The sequence below is a fragment of the Vidua macroura genome, chromosome 8 (genome assembly GCF_024509145.1).
Source record: "Vidua macroura isolate BioBank_ID:100142 chromosome 8, ASM2450914v1, whole genome shotgun sequence".
NCBI lineage: Eukaryota > Metazoa > Chordata > Aves > Passeriformes > Viduidae > Vidua > Vidua macroura.
This window is the reverse complement of record NC_071578.1, coordinates 17,303,474-17,321,671: the sequence shown is the minus strand read 5'-3', so window position 1 is coordinate 17,321,671 and position 18,198 is coordinate 17,303,474. Positions and strand designations below refer to the sequence as shown.

Below are 18,198 nucleotides of genomic sequence, written 5' to 3'. Positions count from 1 at the left end.
TGCTCAGGGAACTATTTATTAAACAAAGAGGAATTCTGATAGGATCAAATTAAATTTTTTACAGCATTGATAACTGTAAGAATTTACCTACCTCTTAAAATTTTGTTTAAATATTTCTTTCAGATATTTTATTTTCCTGAGGCAAAAACAATGACATTTTTATCTCCAGTAATCCATTTTCTAAAGTCTCTTTCAGTACAATTTATAATTAGGACATGATTTATGTTTTATATGGAAAAAAAAAAATCTGGCATCCCTTAGGGCACAAAGGGAAGGATTTCAGCCACAATTTTCATATACTTATTTGAATATTTATTCATATTATCAAGATTGCAGCTTAGAAGCTGTTCAGACAAGTAGCAGGAACAGTTCATGCACAAAATCCTCCTAATTGGAGGTGCCAGCTGAAGCACAGGAAGGAACAAAAGCCCTGGAGATCAGAATTACTTGAGAAGATCGAATAACAGTGATGAGTGGCCCAGTGTCCCAGTCCTTAGACACGGACACCAGACACTCATTTCAAGATGTCAGGATGACCTGAGCAAGACTGTGGATACAACCAGTGCTGACTGATTTGGCTGGGCATTGCTGCAGCAGGGAGATGCCAGCCCAGCCTTGCCAGCTGAGGGACGGGGCACAGTGCAAGGGATACAGACGCTAAGACTGGTGCTGCCAGGGCCAGGTCTTAGCTGGTACCCCTGTGTGCTGCTCTGTAGGGCTGCTGCCAGCTCAGACCAGAAACAGCCTGAGGATCACCACACCACAACTTTTTGGACAGTGAAGACCTGACTAGTTGTCCTGTTGGTTTTCAAAAGGAAAATACAAATTACCAGCTTTTCAGACCTGTTCTCCTCTAATATTGGAGCCTCTCCTCTGCAAATTGACAGTCCCACTAGCAAAGAGGGACAGAGTGTCCTCTTACACAGACTTTGGGATCTGACTACTTTTCAGATGGCCGCTACTATCTGCTCCAGGGCAGTGAAACAGCCATGAGACCCCCCTGCAAAGGGATCTTCCCGCCTCAAGACCCTTCACAAAATGCTTCCAAAACAAAGAAGTCATCCTGATCATCAAAAAGACATGGATTTCTTTTGGGATGGTAAGAATTATGCCCTTGTCTGATATTGTTTGTCTTAATGAAAGAATACTCCCTTATTTAATGAAAACTTTTGGTGTCTAATGCAACATTCAGTGGAGCAGAGCTTGAAAGAGGTCCATAAGTTTCATTTGTTCCTCTGTGCAATGTTGTGGAACTATGTGTTGGCACTAACATTTTAGAAGTTAACTTCCTTCACGTAGCAAGAGTATGAAACATTTTGTTGACATAAGTAAAATAGAACATGTAGGTTCTTCATTTGGTTTGGAAAGTATCACTTTGGGGTCAGCAGGCAAATTTTGTCTTTAAAAGGGAAAGCTTGCATTGAAAACAGACTATATTTGATAAGCAGCTTTGCTATTTAAAGTGCATTTCTATAGCTAAGGTTAAAATATTTTTGTCATGTTCCTTTTCCCTTATAAAAGATCAAAACAATATTCTGCATCCTAAGTACAAAGTAATCATCTTAATTTTATAATTACTGTATATTTCATTTTTCATTGTTTACAGTAGATTATTTCATGTGGGAAAATCAATGTTGATGCTCAGAGCAAATCATTAGTTTGTGTTGGTAACTGTATCTTCACTGTTTTAAGATAAAGGATCAGATCTATGAGTCAGCAAAACCTTTGCTGTTTCAAAATAAATTCTTAATATATATAAAGGTACAAGTGAAAAAATAAGTGCTTTACAATTTGGAAAGACAGGTCCATGACTATCTCACCTGCTGCCATAGCAGAAGTTGCCAGCAGTGTGCCCTGGTGGCCAAGAAGGCCAAGGGCATCCTGGCCTGTGTCAGGAATAGTGTGGCCAGCAGGAGCAGGGACGTCATCCTTCCCCTGTACTCAGCACTGGTGAGGCCACACCTTGAGTGCTGTGTCCAGTTCTGGGCCACTCAGTTTGGGAAGGGCGTTGAGATGCTTGAGTGCATCCAGAGAAGGGCAACGAGGCTGGTGAGGGGTTTGGAACACAAGCCCTATGAGGAATGACTGAGGGAGCTGGGAGTGTTTAGCCTGGAGAAAAGGAGACTCAGGGGTGACCTTATCACTCTTTACAGCTCCGTGAAAGGTGGTTGTAGTCAGGTGGGGTTGGTCTCTTTTTCCAGGCAGCAACTGACAGAATGAGAGGACAGAGTCTTAAGCTGCACCAAGGGAAATATAGGTTGGATATTAGGAAGAAGTTTTTTACAGAAAGGGTGATAAAGTTCTGGAATGGCCTGCCCAGGGAGATGGTGGAGTCACCATCCCTGACTGTATTTAAAAAAAGACTGGATGTGGGACTTGTTGCCATGGTTTAGTTGAGGTGTTAGGACATGTGTTGGACTCAATTATCTTTAAGGTCTCTTCCAACCTAGTGATTCTGTGTGATTCTGTGTGAAGTTAGGGGGAAGTTGGTTTTAATGCATGAAGAGAATGAACAAACCTTAATGGAAATGATTAGTAATGGAATTCATATTTGATGAGAAGTTTCCAGCAGAAAGAAGGCAGGCATCCTACTCTGGGATGCTGCTAACTCAGCCCCCACTCAACCCAGTTACAGGTATGCAAAAATCCCAGTTTGAATGGAGGACAGAGGTTTAGCGGTGCTGTCTCTAACCTCCCCAGCACCTTCCTTCTTTCCCAGAGCAAACCCCTTACTTTAATTTTTAGGATTAAGAAAAACCACAGCCCCTCTGCCCACAGTCCCTTTGACCCCTAAAAATACCTGGGTCAGTCCTGCTGATGGCAGCACGAAGCTGACCAGAGACTTCAGTCTGTGCTTACCAGTGCTCAATGGCCCATGCTCAGCAGGAGACTGCTGCACACTGAGTGCAAGGCCTGCACAGTGCTCCTACGGGTCCCAATTCTTCTGCCAGAGGATCTCAATTCACACTCCCAAGACCTTCATTTAGCAACAAGTACAAGCATACTTGTACATAAAGCATGTGTCATTTTCAGCTTTCCACATGTGTCAGCACATGTGTAAATTCCTTTCTTCTCTAATTATAGTTGATATAATTGATACCTGGTGACTGTGGGAGTGAAAAGCTCTATACATTGCTACAAAAATTAGCAGAAGGATTAAAAAAAAATTTCTGCATTTGTGAGATTGTGAGGCAAAACAATTTTAACAAGGCAAAGCTCATAAATTGCAACACAGACTTCATCCACCCTTGGAGGTGAAGAAGTCCTGGCTTGCAGACATTTCACAAACTTTAGCATCAGCCAGAAAGTATTGTGGAAATAATTGCTCTTTTTGCAAGTTGCATTTCCTTTGGATAAGTTAACAGACAGGCTGATGCTGAGCTTTTCATGTGGAAGCTGCCCCTTCTATACGTGACTGGCACTTGAGCAGGAGGGCAACGCTGCCTGGGACATTTCCAGACAAGGCACCAGCAGTGTGAGCAGCACAGCCAGGCATGCAGCCCTCTCTGTCCCTCATGAGCTCTTCCTTTTTACACTTCTTAGTTTACTTTGTCACAGGAAAGGTTCATAATTGTCTAAGTGCCAGTGCAGAGCTACTCACTTACAAATACTGTGCTACTCAGCCCAGTTGCTGGTAACCCCCAAGCAAGTCCATTGCTGATGACCACCAGAAATATTTTTGCAGGCCTGACAGAGCTGAGAAGAATCTCTCACCCAAGCAGTGCCTGTTCTCCTTAGTGCTCTATGCTTCTGCACCTCTGTCTGTGTGTATGGACTCCCCTGAGAGCAGTTCCTTTGCTGTTTGGAGGTGTAGGGTCCATTGCTGAATAGGGAGGGTCTTCTCTCACCCCCAAAATGTGCCTGTGCTGGGGGCCAGCAGCACTCCAGCTGAGGCAACAGCATGGGGTGGGTGGCTGAGGGCAGTTGTTGTATGCTGTGGGAATCAGGTATTGTCCCAGGGATTCAGTGGAGAGCACACTATTAGACCCTGTGCTTAGTTCTCAGTGTTTTTCTCACTCTCAGGAAGCAACTGTTTACACCATTATGACATGAAATGTTTTTAAAGCCATATGAGTGCACAAGGGGATCCTTCTGTTTTTGCTGCTATGTGTTCCCTTGGAGACTCCTGGATGGCAACTTCCACAAAAACAAGTCTGTCTCTCAGTAAAGCATACCTCGCCTTAAAGGCCCTCCTTAGCATACTTAAAATAGCCAAACATTTCTGATAACTACGTTCACTAGCTGCATGAAGAAGCCAAAAGGACATATTTGATCAATGATGAACTGCTATATTCAGCTGTATAAAAATATCTTCCATTCCTAAGTAATTTCCAGAGCCAGGTCCAATTCCTGCAGCAGGAGAGAATGGGGGAGCAAAGAGTTTACAGAAAACACAAAAATGCTAGGGATGATATTCTGTACATTGATGGGAGTTTTATCCATAAAAAGCACTGGAAAGAGTTGAGGCTTCATAAACTGAGCATGTAGAGAACAATTTATATAAAGGCACTTATTTATATAAGGGCACCTAGACTGACCAGTTTAAAGTTCATTTACATATGACCACACTTGTGAAGATGCAGCCACAACTCTGACAGCAACATCTCAACCTTTAAGCATTTCCACTGAATTCCATACCTGATTATAGTGTGAGTAACTTCCACTGAAACCTGATGATTTACAACAGAGTGTGCATGTCTGGTTTTAAAGAAATCAGCCCAACACTAACCCTTCACCTTCTTTTCCCATCTCAAACACTCACTTGAAACACATACTGCCTGCAATGACTTTATCCAGTCATTTGCTATTTATGGTATTATGCCATGTGTATACAACGTTTTAGTGAATTTTTTTGTTATTGGAGCATTGTTTTGCACTAAAGAATGAAGCCGGCTTTGTTCACAGTGAGTTAATAGCACATCTTAATGACTTAGAATAGCATGAGGTACTCAAAGGCAAGTAAACATTTAAACAGTTCACTCATGAAATTCTTGTCGAGTTTCAAAAGACACTGAGAATTTAAAAAGGTTGAAACCTGCTTTTGTTACAGGAAAGATGAAAGAACTTGGACTATATAAAGGAAATAATGAGAAGATTCGAAAACATCCCATCCTGTGTGTAGAATCAATATCTGAAAACACTCTATGTTCTAAACCAGCTCTTTGAAAATCATTTCCTCTCCTAATTTGCTGCCAGAAACTGAACTCAGATGTTTCTATTTCTCTTTGAAAGCCTGATAACAAGTTTTGTAGGAACAGGTCTTCTCCTGAGATTTTCTTTAATATTTCTTTCTGATCTGTAAATACTAAAGAAAATAACTTCTGAGGATATATTAAATATTTCTGATCCTAACCAGAGGCAGTACTGCAAGAAGAAGGCATGCAAGCTATAATATTAAATAGAAATATCAAATCCTGCTCAAAACCTTGGTCAATGTTCATCTCAGTGTTTGAGATGATCTGTTCTATGTGGATGAACAGTATTTGTGAGACAGAAAGAATATTTGGAGGAATAAAAATTGGGAACTGAACAAGAAAGAATAATTAGTTTCAAGATTTAAAAATACTTGGAACATGCAGGATGAAAAACCTACCAGCTTCATACCAGGATACACAAGTGGAAAAACAGAAAAGATCCTCACTCATACTTCTGCAAAGTTTGTATTGTTGTAGGGAGGACATCACTCATGGTGGAACACAGCTGCATGGGGCTTGCCTCCACAAAAAGAAGAGACTTTAAAAGGTCACTGTCCTGAATGCCTTAAAGAGAACGTGTCTGGACTCCCTGTTCAGGCCTACCTAATTTCCACTGCTGAACAGTTCTGGCCTGCTCAGAGTAAGCTTGAGACCACTGACACACATGTGCCCATCTCGGCAATGTTTTCCGAGTCTATACAGATTACAGAAAAGTCTTCTAGTTTCATAACTATTCATTTAGGGAATATCCTAAATGTTCAATTCTATGGCCATTTAAGAAGTGAAATGTAAATGGAGGAAAATCTCCTGAAACCACTCCAGCAACAACATTGAATTATGGAACAGCAACCAAAGCATTAAAAAATAAAACAAAAATATGTGCAGTAACATCTGTAGAGGTATCAGAGTTCCTTTCTTCCTTTCCAGATAACATGAGAAGCTGGAATTGGTAGGTTGTTAGTAAGAGAGAAAATTGTTGCAGATCTATTGACAATTTCATTAGGTATGATAAGGTATATCTATGAATATATTTGTTTTCAAAATTCCTGATCCTGCTCTGCCACTCTACAGAGGCTGGTATTCTCCTTAAAAATCCAGCAATCTGTGATAGTAGAAGAGCCTTGTTATAGCTGTGGTGGCTAAGGAGCTGAAAAGCATGAGGTTTGAGAATAAAAGGAGTCACCCCTCTCTGGTGCTGCATCAGGGAAAAGCTGAAGTGACAGTAGAAGGAATGAGTAGTGGGAAAGAAACAGAGGCTTATTGTCAAGTTGCTGCATGATTGGGGAAAAAAACAGTGCATGACCATCCTTTCACTGCCAGCACCACTTCCAAACAGCGAGGAATTGAGTTTTCATTCTTCTGCAGCCACAGCTGCTAAGCCAAACACATGACTTTGGGCACAAGGTCAGTAATGCTTTGATTTATTTATGATCCAAAACTGGTGAAGGCTTCATGGGAGCTGCAAAAGATGGTATGAAACCTGAGCTTGAGGAGTTGCTTTACTCTTTGGGAACAAATGTATTTCATTGTGTTGTTTTGCTTGTAAGTAGGTGAAAGTATGGCTATTTATTGCAAGATTACTTTTGCCTAAAGAGATTCAGGCCTGGCTCACCTAGCCTGAATTTAGGTAACTCTGGGGTAGCTGAAGGTGTATGAGAAGATGGCAAGAGAGAGAATCAGAAAGTGGTGACTTTAAACAAAAAGAAAGGGTGATAGCTGAGTAAAACAAAGGTTTCTAAAAGTCCCTTTTTCTACAAAAGGAGCTACACATTTTCAACACACAGGCTGTACCAGAATGCAGTGCTAGGACGTAAGTGTATAAATTGTTGCTCTGTGAGAAGAAAAAAAAAAATGCTATTCATATTATTTGGGGGGAAAATAGTTTAAAAGTCTTCTTGAATAGAAAAACAACAAATGCAATAGATTTTTTGGCTGAATCAGTCTGACTGAAAGATCTATCACTGGGACAACAGATGTTTAGGTGTGGCTTCTGGGGGGTTCTATAGTGTAGATGCTAATACTACCACTGCATTTTCTTTGAGCCAAGTGTATGTAGGTCTTCACAGACAATGAAGCAGCTGTGTGTGCCTCTAAGCAGGACAACTACCTCTCAGGGTTTTTTTTGTTCCTTTCTTGCTTAACAAAACTGGATCCTGGTCCCTGCACTCAGTCTTTACCTAGCAATTGCATGTAGCTAAGTGTTCTTTTCCTTTGTCCATGGAGTGGATAAATTTTGTCATTAAGCAGATTTGTATAAATTTTGCAAATATAAAGAACTGCTTTATTTACATTCCTAAGTTTTTTTTTTAAATTATAATCATTTTAATTCTTTTATTTGCAATTGTTTTTATTTTTTTCCACTAACTATCCAACAACTTGGTTATCTCCACTTTGAAATCTTCACTGTGACAATGATTGATTTACTTACGAGTTACCCAATAACTCTGGGCTTCACAGAGTTAGCCAGAAATGTTTCCTAATTCACCTAAAGGTCAAATGCATGGTATGGTAATGCAAGTGACCTACTTCTCGGACAAATGGGTGAAATTCATTTCTCCAGAAGCTTTACTCCTTTTCTTAGATACTTTTGCCTTGATACTTTTGCCTTGATCAAGAGCAACATCCTAGCCCAAACCTGAGCAGAATCCAGGTTGCTGCCCAACACCCTCAGACAGGTGTTTGAAGTCAGCTTTGTTCCATTTAATTAACAAGTAGGGAGTACCAGACTGGCTCCATTCATTATTAGACAGCACTGTCCTCATCAGAAAAGTACAGAACCTGTCTGGATTGCAAGTGCAGAGGAGAACTACTGACAGATTAATATATTGGATTTTTCAGGGAGAAGATATGGCTGTTTGTTGCTGTGACATATTTGTTTCAGGGAGTTATTTATTCAGAAGAACTGAGAAGAATGAAGAGAGCTGTGGATCCTGAAGCCTTTATGAGTATTGTAAGTTGGTTGATGGAGTGACCTGAGGATGGATGGCATGCATGACTTACAGCAGAGGGGCTTCTAAGTGTTAGGAATAACAGAGTAGATAAGCTGCCTTTGTTTAACCTATCCTCTCTAGTCATTGTATATACCACTGCTTTCTCTTCTATTCTCTTCTGCCTGCATGTGTAACAGCCCATCTTCTCTCTGGTAGAAATTAAAGCAAATAGTAAATCTCCAGACTTGTTTTCCTTTTAAATATCAGTTACCAGCTTGCTATTACTGGCACTACCTGCCTATCTGAAAGAATGACTATCTGGAATGTCAGCATTTCATCAGCAATGAAGTCTGTAAACAACTAGTGGTGACCAGCAGAGACCAGAAATGGCCAGCTTTTCAGAAAAACACCTCTTGCCAAGCAAGCTTGCGTAGGAATTTCATTGTTTGTTAAAATCTTGGAGGTTCTATCCTGCATGGCAAAATACATTGAGTAATTCTCTGATTACAAGTTATAAAAACCAATAATCTTTTGTAACAAAATGGATAGAGCGTTGCAGGTCAAAAGTAATATTTACTTCAGAGCTTTAGATGGGCTGTGCTAGTTTCCCTTACAACTATGCAAATGCCTGATCTTTTTTTTTTCTATAATGTAGTCAGCTTTTCAGCAGTGCTCACTGCCTCTATGCTGTTCACCACACTGTAGTTGTGAAGCTGTCTGGATTTCCCTGAAGGTAGTTTAAATAAGCTGGTTCCAGGCTGTATCAAAACAAATCAGAAGCATTGCACCCAGACAGCTCCTCGTCTCAGCCACACACCTCATGTCAGCTCATAAGGTCCTGCTAGAAGCTTATGGGGATTCTTATATCACCAGAATGCAAGGGCTTGTGATGATTGCATGGCAGGAGTGTAATACAGATTTTATATGACATGTTTTAACCAGGTAGTAAACTCCTAGATATAAAGAAAAAAGGAAATTTGTTATTGCTTTAGGGTTACATATATTCAGATGCTTAATGTATGTAGGTTAAATCCCCAGCTGTACCTGATTTCTAACATTTTTTCATTGTGACTGTCTTATATGAAATGGACTTGTGCAAGCAAATGCATTTGTACCTTCTCTCCTAGAATGAGCTCATTACTTACAAAGGGTACCCCAGCGAGGAGTATGAAGTGATGACAGAAGATGGTTATACCATTACCATTAACAGAATCCCTTATGGTACTCAGAATCAAGGAAGCCCAGGTACAGTTATTTAATATGGCACAACACCACCATAGATAGGGCATATTCTCAAAAGAGATAACTTGTATTTTTAAAACATCCACCAAATGCATGTATACTTTCATGTATACACTCATGTATACAAGAGTGAAATTTTAGGAAAGAGTTCTGGCTGCCCTGAACAACCTGCAAGATCTACAAAATTAATATCAAGCACCTATTTATAATAAAAATCCACCATAGTATGAAGTATATGCTTCCTAGTAAGAGTTGATGAGTAAAACCTTTTAAAAAATTAAAAATAGGATAAAGGTTGCCTAATCAGCTTGTTTTGCAAAAGCTTTTCCAGCTTCTAATTTTGCTTTGCTTTTGTTTACACCTGGTTAGTATCAGTGTCTGATTCATATTTTGGGTAAAGGAAATCTCTGAAAACAATCCCACACCTTCATCTCTCTATCAGTGTTGTGAATCTCAAGCTGATGTGTCTGAGCTCTACAAACAATGACCAGAGGGTGCCAAGTTTGTTTGCTGTGGTGTCAGGCAGATCTTTCCATAAATTCTTTCAGAAGCTTAGAAGTTGTCTCTTACAGAAAGAGGGGTTTTGTTCTTAAGATTTGCTGATTCAGGAAAAAAACCTAGTATTGAATATGAGACAATAATGTCTCTGAACAACCAGGAAATGAAAAGATAAAAACAGTTATAAACTGTTTTGGTTTTGCTTTATTTTTCAGCTTCAAGACCTGCTGTGTTTCTCCAGCATGGATTATTGGGAGATGCTCGTAACTGGGTCACAAATCTGCCCAACAACAGCTTGGGCTTCCTGCTGGCTGATGCTGGATTTGACGTTTGGATGGGAAATAGCAGAGGGAATCGCTGGTCAAGAAAACATCAGAAGTATTCCATTGATCAAGATGAATTCTGGGCTTTTAGGTAGACAGAACCACTGAAGGGGATATCCTTAAATATTTATTTACAGGGATTTGCATATGCTACTTTTTAATAAGCATTCTTTGCATTTGCTTTTGCTGAGGTGCCCCTATAAAAGCATGTGAACTGTAATAGTAATGGAGATGACTTTAATTACTGCTTGAACAGGTTCTTCAAACTAGAGGCATAGCAGCAGAACAACTCAGAGGAACCTGCACAGGCCATCTCCAAGCTGTGCTTCAGTCCTGGGGCCAGTTTTGGCAGCTACTTAGAAACACTAGTCTGTGTAATACAATAACCCAAAAAAAATCTTGAGTAATATCTTCCATATCCAGTGCCAGAAAAACAAAGAACTCAGAACAATTTAATAATTCACTAAATCGGTCAGACTGTTTCTTTGCTGACAAGCTACTAATAAAAATATTAATTCAATGTAAAGTCTGGGTTTTAATTTATGCATTCCTCTCTTTCAATCTCCCGCCTGCAGTTTTGATGAGATGGCAAAGTTTGATCTTCCAGCAGCAATAAATTTCATTTTGGAGAAAACAGGACAGGAGAAGTTGTACTATATTGGCTATTCACAAGGTACTACCATTGGTAAGTACCTTAAGAGAGGAAGAGAGGAATTCTTCCAGAAAACAGAAGTAAAATGTGATTTAAGATACTGAGTTACTGGATGTACTGAAGTTTTCATTAACTCTTTGTAGTTGTGAAATACTGTGTTAGTATAAGCAATTTTCAACTTGTAGACATTTAAAATTTATTACAAAGATAATGAAGCATAATGGATCAAATGCACTGCTGCTGGAAATCTGTTAAGAATTATAAGAATTATACTGGAAAATATTGTGCGTGGCCCCTGCAAATTGTTTCTTTCCAAGATGCAAGGGTGTGCCCAATAGCAGCTGATAAGTTCACCAAAATGAACAAAACAGGAAGATGAGAGTATAGAAAGAGAAGTTGGCCAGTTTGGACCAGATGTACACATGCAAAAAGAAAATACAAAATTGGATTGACGGGAAGAAAAATTACTTTTCCTCCCAACAGTATAAGAAATACATGAATGTACATCAGAAATGTACATCTATATTTAATCAAGTCTGGAAGAAAGCTGCAAAATATAGAAAGAAGCTTCTCTGAGAAGAGGAAAACTTCTACAAGCTGGTAATTTATGGAGAGGAGGGATTACATACAAATCTAGGTTGGACCATAGTCTCTGAAAAACTAACAAGGTTGATTATAAATTGAAAGTGCAGAATATATATTAATACTGAAAACAGTCTATTGTAAAAATATGGGATTTTAACTCCTCTTTTTTTCTTTTTTTTTCAGCTTTCATTGCATTTTCAACAATGCCAGAGCTGGCTCAAAAAATCAAATTCTACTTTGCATTGGCACCTGTCACTGCTATTAAGTATGCTAAAGGCCCAGCAACAAAACTCCTCTACCTTCCTGAGAAAATGCTCAAGGTGTGTGATATTTTGGTTTCCACTGCTTAACCATATACTTGTTTGTTCAGCTCTTAAAATGGAAAAATAGAAAATATAGGGCTTTGTGAAGTCAACTCATTTGCATGTGGGCAGGTTTACCTTGTGGTGAGGCCTTCCACAGCTCAGACAGGGCAATAAGAAAAGTTTTCAGTACAAGGAAACGGCACAGCACAGGGACAGGTCACCCAGGGAGGTACAAAGATGCAGATCCTCAAAGGTTTCCAAGATTCCTCCAGGCAAAGCCACAACTGATATAAAAGCTTAAACTATGAATTGGAGTTAACATGTAACATATCTCTTCATTAAAAGTGATGTAACCCAGACTGAGTAATGCCCAAGCAGGCTGATGCAATGGAAAACCAAGTAATTTCTCGCTTGTTTGTGGGAACATCATCTGACAAATGGAGAAAAGGTGAGTAAGATCCACTGAAATTGCTGGAGAAGTGTGTATATTCCTAAATTACTGTTACCTTTGTATTTCACAGGGCATGCTTGGCAACAGAGAATTCCTTCCCCAGACCGAGTGTCTAACAAGGATAATAGCCCCTGTCTGCAGTCACCGAGCTTTCGCCAGGCTTTGTAGAAGTGTCTTCTTCAATCTGGGTGGCTGTAACCTGAAAAACATTGATGTGGTACGTATAACTTCTGTCAGCTCTACTGAGAGTTTAAGCTTATGCTCCTCAAATTCACCTTCTATCCTGTAATGTGAATCCTGAATTTCTATTAGTATTGCATTGCAGGGAACAGTCCCCACTACTGGACAGCAGTATCTGCTGATTGCCCTATCTCTAGCAGGGAACGACTGCCTCTCCCCTCAGAAGAACATTTGATACCAGTTCTGCAGCTGACAGCTGCTCAGAGCCCCCCAGAATTTTGCAGTCTGCCTTCTGACAGACCTCATCCAGGGTACCATATCATGGTCCATACTGTGGCTACTGGTCTCATCAGAGATATTTCACATGCTGGCAAACTGAAAAAGAAGAAATGAAAAGTCTACCTGCTTCATGTTTTCACTTTGCAACACAGAAAGGAACACACATATTCCTCCTTGTCCTCATTCTCCAAGCCTTGGACCATCAGGGTAGGAGAGTATTAGGATGTACCTGGGCACCTCATGCTATGTCCAGCTGTAAGACAGATCACCTAGGAGTCAAAATTTTGCTCTAACATTTTTCAAAAAATGCCTCAGAAAGTGTTCACTGAGGAAGGATCACACAGCAGTAGTACTAGCGTGTGTTTTATTTAAAATATCCATGCATTCATCAGGAAATTGCATTTCCCTTTGCTGTTCTGTCCAACAGTGATCCTCTCTCACACAGAATCTGATACAGAATTCTGAAAAACACCACACAGATTGGGGTCTAAATTGCTGGGTTTCTATTCATTCCTTCTCACCTGTAGATTCTTTTAGATTCTTAGTCATCCTGGAAAATGCTCTGGTTGGGGATTGCTCTTTCAGTGCTACTCCTAATCTGACATACTCCCACATGTGAAGTAAATCTGAGGGAGTCTCCAATCATGCCACTCCAGTTTCTGTTAGTTTAATTGACACATGACACTGCTGTAGCAGTGTACATCTTTTGATGCACATCTGCATAGAAGGGAAGAAGAGAATGCTCATTGAATATTTTCTTTCAGAACCGAATCAACGTGTATATTGCCCAAACCTCTGCTGGAACTTCTGTGCAGAACATAGTCCACTGGAGTCAGGTATGAGCAATCCCCTGAAAGATAAGATGGGTACTCACCTTGAGCTGATTAGAGAGGTAAGAGATAACCAGCTGTGAAGCCATTGCCAACTTCTTGGAAACACATGCAACTTGTGAATTGCAACTGAAAACTCAGTTCAGAACACTATTTTTCATTGCTCCTTCTTTTGCCAGCAGGGTAGAAATGTTCTATGTGATACAGGTACATTTGAAGCCAACAATGAAGAGCTACATTTGAGTAAAAATATGTAGGCTGTGTGTGCACCTGTACATATCACTCTTCTTATTTTGTATCTGGTACCTTTTATAAATTAGGACCACCGTTTGTAGGGAGTTTACCTTAAATTAGTCATGTTTCCAATGTGGTGTCAAGAAATAAGCAGGATTTAGGCTGCCACATAAATTGTCACATTTTACTATTAAAACCCTTGTAGTTTCTTCTCTCACTTTCAAGGCTGTCAGTGTCTGAACAGCAGTAGAACCATAAATAATGAATACTTTATTTAGTAGACTGTTTATATCCATTACCTACAAGGTACTGCCATAGTACCTCTTCAGCTGCAGTGCTGATGGGAGCTGCCTTTCTGTCTTTGGGCTCACACTCTGAGCATCCGAGGTTTGCTGGCAGCACCACGGGCTCTGGAGCAGCGCTGGAAGCAGCTGTGAGCACACAGAAATTGCAGGAGTGTTTGTGCCCTTCTCAGCAAAGCAAACACACAGATGTCTGAGTGACATCTGCACAGGCACTTACTCAAAATAAAATTCTACTTTTGGCTGTGAGATTGCATTAGATCTACATTAGAAAGTAGGTTGAATAAATTGTTTCTGTAACCATGACCTAGACTTTTTTCTGTGAAGAAAAAGGGTTACAAAAGCAGAGTGGGGGGAGTTCTGCAAATTGACTCAGATGTAATTCAGCATCTAACCACAGACTACAAGCATAAACATGCAGAAGTAATACTCCTAAGTCTTTGTAGTCCTTACTTAGTCCTTATTACAACTAAAGGAGCTAACAGAATTTCAATACCAAGATTCTGGCACGGGTGTCTCTCAGAGTAGGAGCAACCTATGCTGTAGGTAAAGCCAAGAAGGGGAAGAACTAAAAAAGGTAACTTCTAACTTCACAGAGCTGAGTGTTGGCAGCATGACTGTAAGGATAGGACAAGACAGTAGCACTGAGATGGACTTGTTGACAGCAGTTGTTAACAGCAGTTTTACAGACTTGAACAAATTGCCTGTGAGGACATCCTTGGGTCTGTCTGCAGAAGATGTGAATTTCTTTTGTTATGACAACAACATCTGACTCTTTTCACTTTTTGACACTTCTAATTAATTTACTATCGACTCTTTCATAGCTCTTAGAAGAACTTCTGTTGGGGTTTTTGATTGGAGTCAGAGGTTCATCAGGGAAAGAACACAAAAACTTCCCAAACACTGGCTTTATAACTACCCTGCTCTTGTTCATCCTCTTAGGAGGCCCGCTCGGGGAAGTTCCAAGCTTATGACTGGGGCAGTTCAAAGAAGAACATGGAAAAATACCAACAGGTATGTCTTGGTGAAGCAACCTCGGACAGCACAGAAACACACTGGAAGAGAGCAAAAACATAGAAGGAGACACATTCTCAGAACATAAGTAAATGAAAATGTTATTGCTTTTCAGTTTGGAAGTCAACAGAGAAAGCATGCAAGCACTAGGGGCAATAATAAATTTAATACGTTTTAAAAGAAAGAGAGAGGAAGACAAAAAAATTTCCAATGAAATGATCAATAGGAATAAGGGGAAGTAAGGGCAGAAAAAAAGGAAAATAACTTTGAAAAAGAAGAGTACACAGAAAATAACAAAAGCATCTTGCCTTCTAGTGTAACTGAAACAGATGACAACATTAGGAAAACTGGAAAACTAGCAGCCACCCATAGATTCTGGCAGCCAGAGACAAAAGGACTTTGTCCTCAAGCAGACCCTGAGGAACACCTTTTCTACTCAACAATCTAATCCCATCCTTGACCCTCCTACCCTTTAGGTCTCCACAGTAGCCTGTCATTACAAGTTACATGTTTTAATGATGACTTGCATGAAATGCAGCTTCCTTTGGTTTGCCTTGAATTTGCTTGCTCCTGGAAAGTCATGGGATGCCTTCTAGGTTTTGTGTTTGGGATAATTACTTACAGTGCTCTTTCTTCATACCATTTGTGGTTGTATAAACCTGTCTCCTGTCCTTGCTCTGGTGTCTCTTCTCCAAACACAGCAGTTCTAAGCTGCTTTCCCTCTCCTACAGAAGCCATTCATGATCCTTTTCATCCTTGTCGCACGTTGTGTTTTCTCTCTAGCCCATGTCTTCTGGGACTGAACAGTACTTCAAAAGGACCATGGTGGGGGTTTATCCAGAGGCATCCTGACATCTGTCTAGTTTCAGGTTCCTGCCCTAAGATTCCCATTTGAGAGGGCAAAGACTCAACAATAACTCTTTGTCAGCTCAGGAGGTGTTTTACTTTTGGCTGTGCTATCAGTTGAATAATCCCTGTGAGCACAGATAGAAAAGGCAGGCAAGGGGACTTCCTTCCTCTTTGGTTTACACACTCTACTTCGAGCAGTGGCAGAAGAAAACCCCAGATGAATGTTTAAAGTTGCTGTGCTCTCCTGGACACTCATTCCTGTACTGTTTTCCAGACTGTTCCTCCTCTCTACAACATAGAAGAGATGACTGTACCAACTGCAGTATGGACTGGGGGACAAGACCTGCTCGCAGATCCCAAGGATGCAGCCATTTTATTGTCTAAAATCAAGAAGCTTAGCTATCACAAGAAGATTCCTGAATGGGCACACCTGGATTTCATCTGGGGATTGGATGCACCTTTACATGTGTACAATGAAATTATTGACCTGATGCAGAAGTATCCTTAACCCACAACCAGAAGCCTTACCTGACTCATTCAACAGCGCTTAGATTCACTAGGTACAAAAACCTCCATCCGTTGCATCTGGAGTCAGAGAAAGGGTTCCTCCTGCACACTACATGTCACTCCAATGTCTTTTGCATCCTGACAGTGCACTTCATGCACTTCATACACTTCAGCTCATTTTCTGGCAACTTTGTGGATCTGTAATACTTTTTCAATTGATACATTTTCAATTCTGCAATAGCCATACTTTGCTAACAGAAGACAGGTTTTGCTTCCAGCCTACTCTCTTCTCTAGACTGTAACAGTAATGAAAGCACTTCCTTTCTCTGGTGATTTCTAGACATTTTCCATTCTTCAGATTATTGCTCAGTTTATTGGGCTGGCAGTTATTTAAAGGCATAGTGTAATCAAAATCTTATTCTACCAGTTGTGGTATTGTATAATTTTATTATTAAGCAAGATTATTAAACAAAAAAAGTAAGTTAATAAAAAAAAAAAAAAAAAAAAAAAAAAAAAAACAACAAAACACCTCACTCCTGAAAAGTAGATGGTTTGTCTTTGTTTGAAACAGGAATACTCCCTGTTTTCATGGGGAAGAGGACACAGTGGAGACAAACAGAAAACAGTAGCCAGTATCATTGTTCAAGCATGCACCTGGAAGCTGGGAAACTTGCCTTCAAGACCCACCCTGAGAAAGAGAAATCCTTGCTGAGTCAATCTTAATCATTTGGGCAATGGCAGCACTTCCATGGGACCATTTATTTCCCAGTTACACCAGCAGAAACATCACACCTCCTGCTGTTTCACATCTAAGCTACTGGCTTTCACAGAGCTGAGATGATCTAAACTTTGTCAAGGCTCTGAGGAGCCTCTTTGGAGTTTAAACACTAAAATGAGAAGTACCCAAACATTGTTAGAAAGAATTCATTATCTTCATCCCATATAAATTTAGAGCACTTTGGCCACTACTGGAAAGAGCTGCTTTCAAGACAGTGCTAAAGAATTATTCACCCTATTAATTTCCGGAGTTAATTATGACTCTATCAATTTTATTTCAAATAGGTAGTTATTGCACAAAACCACTCAGTTGAAGGGTTACCTCTGTGGTTTTTAAGTTACAGCATTATAGGTCACCATTCCTCCAAAACAAAGTTCCATTGGCTCCACTGTGAAAAGAAACACAGTGCATTTAGGGGTTTCCTTTCAGCCTGACACCCTCATTCTCCTTTTCAATGAAATGTTAATGTGGGCCAGGTCTGGGATGCTAGCCAGCACAGTGCAGCTGTTGCACTGGGACAGTTCACTGGTGACACTGTAAGACCAAAGGACCAGTGTCTCACTCTGTAATGGTTCATTAGCCAAACAAATTAACCATGGCTGTTACCACTTCTGTACCTTTCCCTTGCAAGAGAAACAACAGGCCTTTTTCATCTACTGAGCCCACTGCTGAAGGCTGTCCTGTTGCCTTCTGTTTCACAAATATAACTAGAGTTTGATCCAAACAAAACAGTTCCCCTCCGGACAAGGACATTCCTTCCATCAAATACAAATTCCTGGAGGCAAATACCCTTCAGAGAGTCAATCTTTCAACTAACTTGCTGCTTGTAGGGAAAATGTATGACAACATGAGACCTGGTTTATAAGTTTTCAATCCTTTCCATGCTAAATGCAATAGCATCATACCTGAGAGTAGGCAGAGCATTCCATAAAGTCACCAAGAAAGGAGTTTGCAATTGTACAGCTATCTTACAACCTGGGACATCATAGAGGAGACAGGGAGTTGAATTTTCTGGACAGTCAGGAAAAGCAGGTTGAGCAAACA

At 40.2% G+C, this 18,198-nt stretch overlaps 1 protein-coding gene across 1 annotated transcript; it reads left to right on the top strand.

Annotated features, from left to right (window-relative positions):
• Positions 1-1,046: 1,046 nt before the first annotated feature.
• Positions 1,047-16,830, top strand: LOC128810626 (lipase member M-like). The gene is made up of 10 exons (XM_053983647.1): positions 1,047-1,099; positions 8,034-8,145; positions 9,253-9,370; positions 10,081-10,279; positions 10,764-10,873; positions 11,609-11,745; positions 12,252-12,398; positions 13,405-13,476; positions 14,949-15,020; positions 16,144-16,830. The coding sequence occupies exons 2-10, from the start codon at positions 8,107-8,109 to the stop codon at positions 16,375-16,377; spliced, it is 1,128 nt and encodes a 375-aa protein (XP_053839622.1). The 5' UTR covers positions 1,047-1,099; positions 8,034-8,106; the 3' UTR covers positions 16,378-16,830.
• The last annotated feature ends 1,368 nt before the right edge of the window (positions 16,831-18,198 follow it).

Coding starts and splice junctions, on each gene's coding strand:
- LOC128810626 (XM_053983647.1), top strand. CDS start 8,107: ATGAAGAGAGCTGTGGATCCTGAAGCCTTTATGAGTATT. Junction 9,371..10,080: donor TCAGAATCAAGGAAGCCCAG/GTACAGTTATTT, acceptor TTTATTTTTCAG/CTTCAAGACCTGCTGTGTTT. Junction 12,399..13,404: donor ACCTGAAAAACATTGATGTG/GTACGTATAACT, acceptor ATTTTCTTTCAG/AACCGAATCAACGTGTATAT.